This window comes from Natrix helvetica (assembly GCF_964273705.1).
Source record: "Natrix helvetica genome assembly, chromosome: 1".
In the NCBI taxonomy this organism is placed as follows: domain Eukaryota; kingdom Metazoa; phylum Chordata; class Lepidosauria; order Squamata; family Natricidae; genus Natrix; species Natrix helvetica.
In genome coordinates this window covers 247,665,813-247,680,615 of record NC_138548.1, presented here as the reverse complement: position 1 = coordinate 247,680,615, position 14,803 = coordinate 247,665,813, and the positions used below count along the sequence as shown (strand labels likewise).

General features: G+C 42.8%; 1 protein-coding gene across 1 annotated transcript in view; it reads right to left on the bottom strand.

Annotated features, from left to right (window-relative positions):
• Positions 1-14,803, bottom strand: part of MYO15B (myosin XVB) — a gene marked incomplete at its 3' end in the record, with an annotated part of 106,731 nt that overhangs the window by 28,257 nt on the left and 63,671 nt on the right. The window contains exons 33-44 of the mRNA XM_081963086.1: positions 14,167-14,652; positions 13,594-13,690; positions 11,655-11,756; positions 8,763-8,916; positions 8,335-8,410; positions 7,456-7,645; positions 6,644-6,765; positions 5,405-5,464; positions 5,018-5,093; positions 2,861-2,979; positions 1,716-1,834; positions 388-529 (exon numbers count right to left, since the gene is read on the bottom strand). Coding sequence (XP_081819212.1) covers positions 388-529; positions 1,716-1,834; positions 2,861-2,979; positions 5,018-5,093; positions 5,405-5,464; positions 6,644-6,765; positions 7,456-7,645; positions 8,335-8,410; positions 8,763-8,916; positions 11,655-11,756; positions 13,594-13,690; positions 14,167-14,652 — 1,743 coding nt within the window. The remainder of the gene's footprint in view (positions 1-387; positions 530-1,715; positions 1,835-2,860; positions 2,980-5,017; positions 5,094-5,404; positions 5,465-6,643; positions 6,766-7,455; positions 7,646-8,334; positions 8,411-8,762; positions 8,917-11,654; positions 11,757-13,593; positions 13,691-14,166; positions 14,653-14,803) is intronic.

The window sequence follows — 14,803 nt, the reverse complement described above, 5'->3', positions numbered from 1 at the left end:
ACTGGTTCATACTTATGACCATTACGGTCTCCCAAGGTCTTGCAATCACCTTTTGCCACCTTTTGACAAACAAAATCAATGGGGGAGGGGGGCAGATTCACTTAACAACCATGATACTAACTTATCAGCTACAATGATTCACTTTACGCCTGTGGCAAGAAAGGTCATAAAATGGGGCAAAACTCACTTAACAAACGTCTCATTTAACAACATAAATGTTGGGCTCAATTGTGGTCGTAAGTCGAAGACTATCTGTATTTGGAGAAATAGGTTGACGTTAAAATGCTTACCTTTGCGCTCAGGGCTTTAGGTGGGTTACCTGTACAATCCCTCTAAAATCAGCCTACCTATAAGGATCCGTGGCTTGCACCAGGAACTTGCTCTTACCTGTTTCAGTTCTTTCAGGAAGACTTCCACTGTAGCCTTGATCTGCTGAGCTTTTTGAGAATGAAGGATGAGCTGCTCGTTCTTCAGAGAGAACTGAAGGACATTCCGATTGATCAGCTCCACAGAAAGGACATCTGCATAACTGAAAAAGTCAACATGAACATGAATTCCCTGACTTGTTTGGCTTTCATTTTTGGATAGGTTATTTAGCACCTACTTTACTAAGCCTAGGGGACGTGGTGGCTCAGTGGCTAAGAGCGGTTGGCAGTTCAGCCGTTCGGATCCCTAGCGCTGCGTAACAGAGTGAGCTCCCGTTACTTGTCCCAGCTTCTGCCAACCTAGCAGTTCGAAAGCATGTAAAAAATGCAAATAGGAAAATAGGGACCACCTTTGGTGGGAAGGTAACAGCGTTCCGTGTGCCTTCGGCATTTAGTCATGCCGGCCACATGACCACGGAGATGTCTTTGGATAATGCTGGCTCTTCAGCTTTGAAATGTAGATGAACACCGCCCCCTAGAGTCGGGAACAACTAACACATATGTGCAAGGGGAACCTTTACCTTTACTAAGCCTATTGGGATAATTTTTGTTAGGACATGGCTTCTGAACTCTCAAAAGATACCTGAAATGATAAGAAACCTACTAGCACAAAAAGTACCAAGGCAGGATTCATCTGCTGTCCCTTTTGATCAACTTCTAAACCTGTACTTGCTGATCTCTTTAATCTGCCCCAATGCAGTCTAGACCAGGTGGCGCTACAACACCCCCCTCCCCCCAAAAAAGCAGGTTGAAAAATTCAAAATGATTCAGACAAGTTGATTCAACTCAAACATGAGTTGAATGTGAAGATCAAAGCAAAGCAAAACTTGTTTTATTTTGTGTTTCATTGGGAATGTGGGAACATTTGAATTTTAAAAAATTGAATACATATATTTCTACGTATGCATTCTGTTTTGGTTTATCAAACTAAAGTATATAACGTTTATTGAACAGTTAAGTAATGCGGGGGACTAAAATAGGCCCTGCTCACAAGCATGAAGTCTCATAGGTTAAGGAACAAAAAAGAAGAAATGAAAAGCTTTAGTTATAACTGTAAAAAGCCGTATATTTTTGGAAGTCTGTTGGGAATTGATGCGCTGTGCAAATTCAGGTTATAAAGGAGTTTTTCACCAAGTGATGTTCTCCAACAAGCACCTGCATCCACACTCAGCATTTGTCCATCCATCTCTTTGCCAGGTCTGCTAGTTTTTAGCATTCCACTGGCAAGAGGCAACGGCCTCCCTCATGAATTTAGAAAACAGTTCTATAGTGGATTTTGTTTCCTCTCACCTGAAGCTGCAAAGGATTTTCAGATGTTCAGAACTGAAAGTGGCTTCTTTGGATTTCTTCAACAGCTGCAGGCCCCTGTGAGAAAGACCCAGTATCTGGACATTGCTTCCATTTTCTCCCTACCAGGAAGGGAACAGACAGCAGCAACAACAAAATGGTTGACAAAATCTTCCCATGCTTTGCTCAAGCAGCAGGGGAATTTTTGTCAGAGGATGAACAGTTGCTTTAGTGGACAATCTGAAGAGCTGGGCTCTTTGGATTAAATGTTTGATGGATGAAAACTGCAGCCTCTTGCTCTGTTCCAGGCCAGAAGAAAGAGGAACACAAAAGAGGCAGGTCAGGTCTACCCTTGACAAATTATTCCCCCGACAACACTGTCCTTAGCGCATATACACACACACACACAAATCCTTACCTATTTTCATTCTGAGTTTTGCAGTTTTACCCATCCAGATTAAATGAGATGATGGGACAAGAGAAAATTCCAGGTGAAGAAAAAATATTGCTGATCTGGCTTGGCTGAGCAGTACAGGGGAAACCCAACCAATAATCCTTTAGTCTATAAACTATACTTAAATAAAGTAGAACTTAGCATAAGGGCTAAATCCAATTAAATAATAAAAATGACAGTGTGGTGTAGTGGCTAAAGTGCTGGGCTACAGACCTTGAGGTCTAGTTCTCTTTTAGGCAAGAAATCCGGGGGGGGGGCACTTTGAGCCACCCATTCTCTCAGTTTGATCCACTTCACAAAGTTGTGAGGAAATTAGGAGGTGGGAGCATTAAGTATGAATGCTGCCTTGAGAGTATAAAAAATAGAGAGGATAACAAACAAACAAATAGTAATATGATCTGGAGACTGGTTTAAACACAATGGCTGAAACCTTCCTGGTGTGGTCTACCTACTCCTGGTGTGGCCTAACTACCTACCAACTCACACAGTCTACCTACTCATGGTCAGTTTTCAACAATGTCATCCTTCAATGCACAAGCAACCTCTATATAGCAGACAGCCTGGCCCAGAGGGCTGACCTGTTATTGATTTGCCCATAATAGATGAAGCCCTGAGGGGAAAGTAGCCCCTGAATCTTAGTGGAAGGACATAACAGGATGGTCGCCTTATGGAAGGCTGAGGTAGGCAAACTTACTTTTACTGAGAAAAGGCGAGAGAAATAGCTGGCCCAGTTATCACGCGCAGCCACCACAATTCTTTTCTTGATCCCTTCCTCTGTGATGGAGCTGACATCCATGCCCACGTGGAATTCGGCTGACGGCAACAAAACAAAGGAAAAGTTTAATCAGCAGGCTCAGATTTTTGGATCATTTCCCCTGATGGAAGCAAGCTACAGAGATGACTTTAGCACACTTGGGAAACACATCAAAGAGTGCACTGTTTCCAAGGACAGTGTCAGCGTTCCAAATATCTTCCAGAATTAAATCAGAGTCCAAGGCAGAGCTATCCTTAAAGTTCCAATTTAATAAGACAGACATGTTGGCACATCTGTGGAATCCCAAATCTAAAAGCTTCCTGGGATTTCACCCAGTTGAAAATTCATGATCTTATCCCCACACCCATAAGCCCATCACATGGTCCAATCTTCTTCGGCCACTCTGGCATTTCCACCCATCTAGTTCCGGTCAGATGCAGAGGTGCGGAGACAAAAGATGACCTTGGGCTTCTAGAAAGGAATGACAACAACGCATTCTACAATTCTACTCCTTACTATTCCCCCCACCAATTACTACACTAATGAAACAGCATAATGAAATAATAGAGTGTGGCAGGCCAAAGATCCTAAAAAGGAATATAACTGCAGGCCTGACAGACAGCTTACAAGCAGGGAACTGATGTTCTGCAGCCAGCATTAGAGAGCCTTCTATTGGAGCTGGTAATAGACCATTAATTTGCGTTAAATAGGTTGTTTTAATAAGCTAAAGCTTTTGCTTATATTTTATTAATCGGAATTTGGGGGATAGCAATGGGACTTGAGAATCTCTCCTCCTTTTTGAATGAGAAGCCATCAGAATCTGGAATAGGTCCAGCACAGTGGTGGGATTCAATTTTTTTTACTACTGGCTCTGTGGGCGTGGTATGGCTTGGCGGGCATGGCTTGATGGGCATGGGAGGGGAAGGATACTGCAAAATCCCCATTCCCTCCCAATCAGCTGGGACTCAGGAGGCAGAGAATAGATGGGGGCGGGGCCAGCCAGAGGTGGTATTTACCGGTTCTCTGAACTACTCAAAATTTCCACTACCAGTTCTCCAGAACTGGTCAGAACCTGCTGAATACCACCTCTGGTCCAGCAGAAGGAAACATGCATGTGTGAAAGAAAGCAATTTTGTGGCCGAAGGGAGAAGAAAGAAATGCATGTTTCTAAGTGAAACTGTGGGTGCAACTTCAGAGGGCTACCCATACTGTTTCCTGCCTTTTAGAAGTGCTTGTTTGCTTCCACTCATCTTTGCAAATAAAGCAAGCAGACATTTCAAAACTCTCGTGCAAATTCACCTCAAAGAAACAAATCCTGAGAGCACTGCTGTGAGACATTTTTTTTCCTTTTGGAAGAAGTAGGAATGCATAACAAGCCTTTATCTTATATAACTGCAGTGAGATTAGGTTGGATCAAGTAGGTTTGGGACATGTGCATGTAAAATGGCTAGCAGAAAGCACCCTGGATTTTTATACTTCTAGATCAGGATCTCTTTGGGTTATGCACAGCAGTGCTACCTCTTCCTAACCTCTCTGGAGTGGGGATGCTGAAGAATGATTTGCAGGAAACAGATTTTATTGCCCAAATGGAAGAAAACAACGCCATGTTGCCATTCCATGCCTAGAAAGCAGTTAAACTGGCAGATGAATCTTCTTTTGATGGAAGTGATGTAGAGCAATAATGCCCTCCAAGGTATCCAAAACAAGAGACTGGCTCCTGGGGTGGAAAACAAACTATGTGCCATTGGCAGTTCTGTCTTCCAAAGGAAACTGGGTTGCATCATGAATGGATTGAGAGCCCTGAACATCTGGACCTTGGGATTGAGCAGAAATTCATCTGACACAATGCTGCTAATTATTTCAGTCCCTAAATACATTTATCACTGAGTGAGGAACATTTAGAAGTGGGTTTTTTGTCTTAGCAGGAGAGTCTTCAGTGGGTTCAGTAGCAGATTGTGAAGGCAGAAGATGGTTAAACATATAACAGTTCCCATAATTCTAGTGAATAAAAAGATGGAAAACAATTATTCAGTTTTGGATGAAAAGTTCATGCCTCCAAGATACTTGAAGACCAGGAAGGACACATGGCTTCCTTACTTAACAGGTCTTTCATTTTGCACCTCTCCTCTTTGGAAATTCGAATGCATGACTCGGAGTAAGTATCTCTCAAGATCTGGGAAGGAAAAAAAATGGATTTCAATTCAACTCATAAGACTTATAATGCAAGTATCAAGCTTTGAAACAGAGCATATGGAGTAAACCAGGTACATTCTTTGAAAGAAGCAATACTTAATGAAGAAAAAATAAATAAAAGATGGAGTCTTGGGATGGAAAAGCTGATGACGAAAAGAAAAGTGAGTCTCTCTTATCTTTTAGACACATGTTCTCTCTCTCTCTGTCTCTCTCTGTCTGTCTCTGTCTCTGTCTCTCGCTTTCTCTTTCACACACACACACACACACACACACACACACACACACACTTACCTGGTCACATAACAGATTCAAGCAGTAAGGATGACTGAAAGTTTCCCTGGGATAAAACACCTATTGAGGAAGAGATCCAACATAAAATTGTTTTAACATATGCAAAATAAAATCATGACTCAAAATAGCAAATGATTCTGTACATTAATATATCCAAACACAATTCATTGAGTGAAGATAACATACATTTCATTTTGCAGGAGAAGTAGTGGCTTATCGACACAAAACTCTATCCTGGCATAGGAAGAGTAATTAAACTCATCCTATCCATTTGAATGTTATTCTTCTCCAGCCAGTCATACAATCAGACCTGTTGCTTCTAACCAGTCTATACTAATCTCCATCACAGTGAGTGAATTATTATGGTATATGCTTTCATACTAATTACCGGTAGAAAGGCTTACCACTTTTTATTATTTACTATTTTTATTTATCAAGTTTATGGGCCACCCACCTTTCCACAGGGTCATTGTCCTGACCCCATTTTTAAAGATTTTTTTTTTAAATCCCATTTTTATTATTTTTATCAATAACTCAGGGTGGCAAACATACCTAATATTCCTTCCTCCTCCTTATTTTCCTCACAACAACAGCTCTGTGAGATGAGTTGGGTTGAGAGAGACCGAGTGGCCCCAGATTACCCTGCCTGCTTTCACCCCCAAAGTAGTAGGACTCAGAGTTCCTTGGTTTCTAGCCCAGAGCCTTAAACATTAGACCCATCCCAACTCTGCACAATTGATTGCTACCAATGATACAATAGCAATAGCACTTAGACTTACATACCACTCTCACAGTGCTTTACAGTCCCCTCTAAGTGGTTTACAGAGTCAGCCTGTTGCCCCCATCAATCTGGGTCCTCATTTTACCCACCTCGGAAGGATGGAAGGCTGAGTCAACCTTGAGCCTGGTGAGATTCGAACTGCCAAATTGCCAGCAGCCGGCAGTTAGCAGAAGTAGCCTGCAGTACTGCACTCTAACCCCTGCACCACCACAGCTCTTAACCCACGTCAGCCATCCCAGTGTTCGTAATAACCCTAAGACGACCATCCAGAATAAGCATACAGGACAGAAGGCATTGAAATTATCCAGACACATTTTGCAGAATGGGGGCTGCAAGAGGATTAGCCACCAAGTGTCCAAACTGTGGGAGATGCTGTCACTACAGAGAGACGTGATTGCTAATTTTAGTAGCTAAACATGACCAGGATAACCATGCAAGAAGTTGGGACCATGACACACCTCTTTCCGCAGGAAGAGTTTCCAGGTAGGGTTAGCATAGGAGAAACTGACGCTAGCAGAAAGATTGAAGAGCTGGGTTTTGACATTAGTGTCTTCCAACAGTATCTTAGTCGAATCTAAGTCTGAAAGAAACAGAAAAAGAAGAGAATGTAGCATTCCACTTTGTATAGGTTGCTTTTTCTAAAGTTATCCTCAAAGCAACTGAGAATATTTTGAAATATCTCTGAGATCTTCTTGACCTACAAGGGCATTCTCAAGTTCAAAACAAAATAGCCTCTTAAAATGGAATTTCAGTAAAGATTTTGGCTCCAAGCTACCTTCCTCACAGTATCTACAAGCAGATTTAAAACTACCTACATAAAACAAAACAAATCGTGGACCCATAAACTGTTGCCTGCTATAATAAATGCACAGAGTGCCCTTCAGTGAAAGACTTCCACTGTAATAATTCAATTTAAAGTAATAAAGAAAAAAATGTCATTTGACATGAGATTGGAGGCAAATAAATTTTATAATAAATAAATGCAAAATAGTGCAGAACGTTGCTACTGCACCCCCCTTACAGTTTTACTTCTGTGCTATAAAATTATGTTACTTATGAAACATAATGAAGACCAGGCTATATTGCATAGCTTTAGCCAAATTCAAAAAATTCAAAGTTTTGTAAAATAAATGTGTTCAGAGTTACGCCCAAAATGCTTACCACTATTTCCCTAGGAAAGGCACTCCATCTGGAATGATGGCTACTTCCTAACTTAATCCATGGCAGATGTGCCAAACAAAGTCTACAGGATCAGAGAGGGTTTGCTTACCTTTCGTGCCAGCTGTTTCATCTGTGACAGAATCTGGGGGGAAAGAAGGGGGTGGGCCAGGAGGGGGAGGAGGAAGCACCAAGCTGTCAGGACCAAAAACACTTCTGAGCGCCAGTTGTTTTTCTTTGATGGTATTGGAGGGTTTGACTGGTGGTGAAGGTGGTGAGGACTTGATTTTTTCAGAGGAGACCTGGGATGGGGCAGCAGAAAGGAAGAGCAAGGGCTCAGTTCAGCCATGGCCGTATGTTACTCACATATGATTAGCATCTCATTCACATCACACAGCTAGCAAGTTAGTCTTTGACAACAACATGCAATATAAAAAGCAAATAAGAATGTAAGATGGAAGCTTTCCGGCGGAAATCTTCTAAGTTACTCAAGACAATTGGCATTTCATTTGCTCATTTCATTTGATAGGGCTTTACAGATGGACTCATTGGGATGATTTAAATAGAACAAACATTATAAATGTTATAATGGTTTATTAGTAGTAGCTTTTAACAGCATCTAAATAGAGTTAGCGGTGCCTTATCTTTAAATCAAATCATGATGTCTCTTGGTTCAGGCTATGAAAATTATTTTCAGAAGATTGAGTTCCATCCAGAGAAGAGACACAGCATTTCCAAAGACATTGACTGAGTGGTGATAACTACAGCCATATAGTTACGTGCTGTTTTCATATGTTATGAAAATAAGTTCTATTTTCCCTTCAGTGGCAGATATAAGTTTATCTGATTTTTATCCACAGGGCAAAGAAAAGGTGAATTATTCAAAGCTTCCCAGTGAGTACTATGAGCTGACTGGAAACTTAAGCCTGCAGATTTTTATAGGACATTTCCTTCTACACACTAGATTGAAGGTAGCCCATCAAACACTCACCGATGAATGATCCAATCGCAGTTTTGCTAGAGCTTCCTCCTTTGGCTCACCTTTCGTAAGAGATTTAGAGATGCCTCTGCAATTAAACAAAAACCAGCTAAGATGACCTGTTGCGTGGACCACCATGGATTGTGCACAACAAAAGGCCTTAGAGACCTTAGAGACTTTGTTTATAGAAGTTCTCTTACATATGTAGATACAAAAGCTCTATGGCTGTTCCTATGGTAGGAAGGGAATCCTGTGACAAGGTGGTTAGTCATTTATGCAAGAAATTTGGAGACAAATATTTTGTCAATGACTGACTCACACATTAACAGACTTTCCTCCTTCCCTCAAACTGAGGGAAGTTCTAAGGGTGGCCCGAATCTTTTCTTTCTGCAACTTCAACCACCAAGGGAGATCTTTGATCAACTTGGCACATCTCTTACCCAGCAGGCATGATAGGTTTTGGTGGTGGAACTGGAGGTTTCTTGTGGGTTTTAATAATGTTGCGTATCTCTTGGCTTGGTTCAGGCTGTTCAGGCTTTGTTTTCTGGAATTTCGTCTCCTGATAGTTTTCCAGTTGTGTAGGAGGTGGCAAATCTGAAGTAAAAAATTAAGAGTATATTTTTCCTTTTTAAAAAAACAATTACTACCCTATTAAGCCTCCCCCCTCCCACATACTCTGGTCGAAATGATGTCCCGGTGTTTGGAAGCCGCCGGGGTCTGGATGGGAGACAACAGACTCAAGCTCAACCCCTCCAAGACTGAGTGGCTGTGGTTACCGGCACCTCGGTTCAATCAGTTGACACCATCACTGGCCATAGGGGGCGAGCAATTGCCCCCTGTGGAACGGGCACGCAATTTGGGCGTCCTCCTGGATGTCCGGCTGTCGATGGACGACCATGTGGCAGCCGTGGCAAGGGGGGCGTTCCACCAGGTTCGCCTGGTGCGCCAATTGCGCCCCCTACTGGACCGGGATGCCCTACGCATAGTCACTCATGCGCTGGTGATGTCTCGTCTGGACTACTGCAATGCCCTCTACATGGGGCTTCCCCTGGGATGCGCCCGAAGACTACAGCTAGTTCAGAATGCAGCCGCGCGGGCCATCACGGGGAGTACCAGGTACTCCAACATTACACCCCTCCTGCGCGAGCTGCACTGGCTGCCTGTGGTTTTTCGGGTGCGTTTCAAGGTGTTGATCGCCATCTTTAAAGCGCTCCATGGCACAGGACCTAGCTACCTGCGGGATCGCATCCTACCGCACACATCCCTGCGACCAATTCGCTCTCACAGGGAGGGACTCCTCCGGGTGCCGTCCACCAAGCAATGCCAACGGGCGGCGCCTAGGAGTAGAGCCTTCTCTGTGATGGGCCCAACCCTCTGGAATGACCTCCCCCCCGACATCAGAACTACCACCGACTTCCGCTCCTTCCGACAAAAACTAAAGACTCACCTGTTTCGATCAGCCGGCCTGGCCCACTCATAGTTTTATCTTACCTCCTGGCAGATATTTTAATTGGGGAATTTCATGTGTAATTATTTTAAATTCAATTTTTTGAATTTATGAATTTTTTTGAATTCCATTTATGTATTTATGCATTTATGTATTTATGTATTTATTTATATGCATCCTATTTGTGTTTTAGCCTGACTGTACACCGCCCCGAGTCCCTTCTGGGAGAGGGGGCGGTCTAGAAATACGAAATAAAGTAAAGTAAAGTAAAGGTATTCTCCAATAGTCTCTAAACAGCTACTTCCAATCTTTTACACAAATATCTTGCCATTTTCACCCTAAAAGTCTGTAGAGATTCTCAGTCATCCAGGTCATGGTTGTCCCAAAGGTGCTTTTTCAGGAGGCAACTGGACTTCCTTGTTTTTTTCTTCTGAAGATGTTTAGATTCTCATCCAAGAAGCTTCTTCAACTCTGACAGGATAGTGGAGAATGGAAGGATTTATATTCCTTGCAGACAGCTGGTCATCTGCATCCTTTTAGAGGGTCATTGAAGCCCTTGGAGGTTTCTCTGTGTTTTGAGATGAACACCCTTTGAACGGTGTGGGAGTAGGAATGGATTTCCAGGGGGAAAATTGTAGACTGCTGGAACTAGAAGCACTATTTAGGTGACCCTGAGGACACAGATAAACCTCCAAGTGCTGTCAGAGCTGAAGAAGCTTCTTGGATGAGAAGCAAAACGTCTTCAAAAGGAAACGCAAGAAAGTCCAGTTGCTTCCTGAAAAAGCACCTTTGGGACTGTTTTCATCCTTTGTACATGTCTAAGAAACTAGAATGGGCAGGGAGACAAACAGCCAAAGCAACTGTTTCACAATAGAAAAGTTGAAGGAACAGGATGGAAAAGCAACCTCCAAGATTCCTTGGATAGAGTGCTATATAGATTTGTTGAGTGAGTGAGTGAGTGAGTGAGTGAACGAACGAAAGAACGAACGAACGAATGAATGAATGAATGAATATGACACCATCTCTTTATTCTGTGCCCTAATAATAGCCCTTCTGCAGAGATTAATATGAAGGAAGCTATTTGGGGTGCAGAATAATACTCTCACTCACAAAATGCTATTACTGCATGTTTTGGAACTTCTCAAGAACATGCTGTAATGTGAAAGGCAAATAGAAAAATTCGTCCATAGAAGATTAATATAAAAAAATCATGGACTGCCCTGCAGTTTGCTCAGACTGAAGAGTGGTCAACACCTAGCTGATGTCTTCTTCCATGCCTTAATGTTTTGGCATTATTTCTTTATCATATCTGATAAAATCTCCAAGATTAATATCAGACAAACAATCAAGAAATAGACAGTACTTCAACCAAGGAACTGCCAAATAAGCTAATAGTAAACAGTCCAACCAATGAATCTCCAAGACCCCTTCGACCAAGCCACTAAAATATAAACTGAGAGCAAACCCCACTCCTCACTTAACACTGATGATGTTACCTAGTTTGGATAATGAAATGTCTGCAAGAAAACAAGCAAGTTCAGTGAGCACCAAGGACCCCTTCAAAATCAGCTATTATCTACAAGAATATCTGCTGCAACAAACAGATCATTCCCAAAAGAGATATGGCAGCACTTTGGGTCCACTTGCAACACCATTAAGAATCACGCTGTTGCAAATCTCTTGCACGAGCTTTTTACAGTATTCAGATTAACAGAGTTGGAAGGGACCTAGTCCAGAGTTGGAAGGGTCATCTAGTCCAACCCCTGCCCAAACAGGAGTCCCTACATCTGCCTCTACCTAGGATCAAACTCACAACCTCCTGATTGTAAGGTGAGAGCTCCACCTCTAGGCCATAACAGCAAATCAGAAGTGTTCCACAGCTTACCTGAATTTGATTCTTGGTTGGCGCTTGGATCCTCTGACTTTTCTTTTACTCTACGACTTTTTGAAGAGGGAACGACTTTCTTCAATGGAACGGTCTCAATCCCTGTAAAAGAGGAGGTTCAGGCACAGGACCGAGGTACTTGCGGGATCGTATCCTGCCCCATACATCCCTTCGGCCGATCCGCTCTCACAGGGAGGGGCTCCTCCGGGTGCCGTCCATGAGGCAGTGCCAGCGGGCGACGCCCAGGAGTAGGGCCTTCTCTGTGATGGGCCCGACCCTCTGGAATGACCTCCCCCGTGACATCAGAACAACCACTGATCTCCGCTCCTTCCGTAAGATGCTCAAGACCCACCTGTTTAGTTTAGCGGGCCTGGCCTAATCCCAATCTAGTCCTTCAATTCTGTACTTTAAAATTTTTTGGGTTGTTTTAAGCTGATTTTTAACTTTTATTACCCTGTACAGCCTTATTGTTTAATTGGTTTTTAAGTGTATCTATTTTATATTAGGTTTTAATGTGGTGTCTGTACACCGCCCCGAGTCCCTTCCGGGAGAGGGGGCGGTCTATAAATTTAATAAAATAAAATAATAAATAATAAATAATCTACATTTTGTTCTAGCATCAGTCTAAGCAAAATATCCAAGAAACCAGACTAACAGAGGTTGCAAAGGACTTAGAGACTCTGATACAGCTAAATTTTACTTTTGAAAAGTTTATGGATTATGGACAGTCAGAAGTAGACAGCTCAACTAGTCCTCAACGTATAGCCACAATCGCGCCCAAAATTTCTGTTACTAAGTGAGACATTAGTTAAGTGAATTTTGCCCCATTTAATGACCTTCCTTGCCACATTTGTTAAATGAATTGCTGCAGTTAGTAACACGGTCGTTAAATGAATCTGGCTTCCCCCATTGACTTTGCTTGTCAGAAGGCGGCAAAAGGGAAACTCATGACCCCGAGACACTGAGACCGTCATAAATGTGAATCAGTTGTCAAGTGTCTGAATTTTGATCATGGAGATGCCGCAACGGTCGTAAGTGTGGAAAACGGTCACATAGGTTACTTTTTTCAGTGCCGTTGTAACTTTAAATAGTCACTAAATAAATGGTTCTAGGATTATCTGTATACAGGGGGAAAGAGCTGCATTAAGACTTAGACGTCCCTATGACAAAGGTGGCAAATTTAGCAAATCAAACATTTTGATTATTCTAAACCAGGGGTGTCCAAACTTGGGAACTTTAAGACTTGTGGACTTCAACTCCCAGAATTCCCCAGCCAGCATAGCTGGCTGGGGAATTCTGGGAGTTGAAGTCCACAAGTCTTAAAGTTCCCAAGTTTGGACACCCCTGTTCTAAACCATGTAAATTTATCAGAGAGTGTGACTGGAACAGGGGTGGGTTCTGGCCGGAGTTACTGCCGGTTCGCTCGCGTGCCCGCTTTGTGCGCCCATGCTGAATGTGGGCTATGCGTGCAAGCGCAGTTCAATAGAAATTGTTCTGTGCATGCGCAGAACTAAAAAAGAAATGGTGGCAGTGACGGTGTGCAACTGGGAACTGGTTCAGCGGCGTGTCCAGCCTGGGTTGCTGCCGGTACTGCGACCCAAGCCGGCATGCCATTACCGGTTTGGCTGAACCGGTCCGAACAGGTAGGAGCCCACCTCTGGACTGGAAGTATATTTTTTTTCGTCCTGAATCCTAATAGTTGGACAATGGAGGCACAAAGCTATCATTAGAAATCCTCATCCTACTCCTGTTATCAATATCAATGTCTATCTGGAGAACTGAAAAGACTAATCACATCCCAAGAATCCATTCGCATTCTTACAAAACGCACTTTACTTGGAAGCAAGTATGAGAAGGTCGCAACAAAGATCTTGTTGCATTAATATTTAAAAAAATTGAAAATATGACAATCTGGGAAGGACATTGGCTTACAACTCACCCATTCTCTGGAAGAACTCAACTTTCTTTTGGAAAGTCCCCTTAGAGAGGGAATCTATTCTGACGTCCGCAGTCACCTCCTCTGCCAAAATGTGGATCTAGGACACATACCAGAAGGTGGGTTACAATTTGGATCGTGTCCTTGATTTCTTCTTTAGAGAAATAGCTGCACTGTATAATTCAAATATACTTCTAGATCAGGGGTGTCAAACTTACGTTGTCACAGTGGCATCACGTAACATATCAGGACTTTTTTCTCCTTCGCTAAACTGGGCGTGGGCATGATGCATCCGGCCCAGAGGCCGGGAGTTTGACAACCCTGTTCTAGATCCACTTTCCCCAATCCCAGATGAGTAATAAAAATATGCATGGAAAGCATTTGATCAAAACATATCCGCATCCTTGAAGGGGAAAAAAAAAGTCGGCCTTCTCTAATACGTTCTAATCCTGACAGAGATTTCATTAAATCATCTTTGAGGACTCGAGTTTTCCATATTACTCCCATTTCATCATCAGAAGATTCCAAATGGAATATTATCCAGAAAAAGAATTATATAAGGCATATACTCAATACCGGTGATTGTGGTGGAGGTGGAGGAGAAGAAGACTCTTGTATCGGTCTTGAAGATTCAGAAGGCTGTTCCTTTATTGACACCTTTTTTGATTTTGAAAGTTCAGGAGGCCTCTTGGGGAGTAATGTTCCCTTCGGGCTTGAAGGTTCAGGTGACCTGCTCTTTGGTGATGTTCGTCTTGGCCTCGAAGCTTCAGGTGATCGCTTCCTTGGTGATACTCGTCTTGATCTTAAGGATTCGGGTGAGCTTTCTGATGATGATGATGGCCTTCGTCTTGAATGTTCAGGTGTCCTCTTCTTTGATGTTGCTCGTCTTGGCCTTGACGATGTAGGTGAACTGGGTGGTGATGGTTGCCTTTGCCTTGAACGTTCATGTGATCTATGTGAAGATAATTGGTTTGGGTGTGAATGCTCAGGAGATCGATGCTTCTGTTGCCGCTGCTGATCCTGTTCTGAAATTTTCATGGCTTGAAGTGTCATCTGCTGAGCCTACAAAATCAAATTTTTATTTATTTATTTAGTTTGTCAAACGTGTAGGAGTTAACAGGCATAAGTATAAACATGGACATGAACACAGGAAATGGGTGCGAATAAATGGGGACAATAGGACAGGGGCGGTAGGCACGCCCCCTTTACAGAC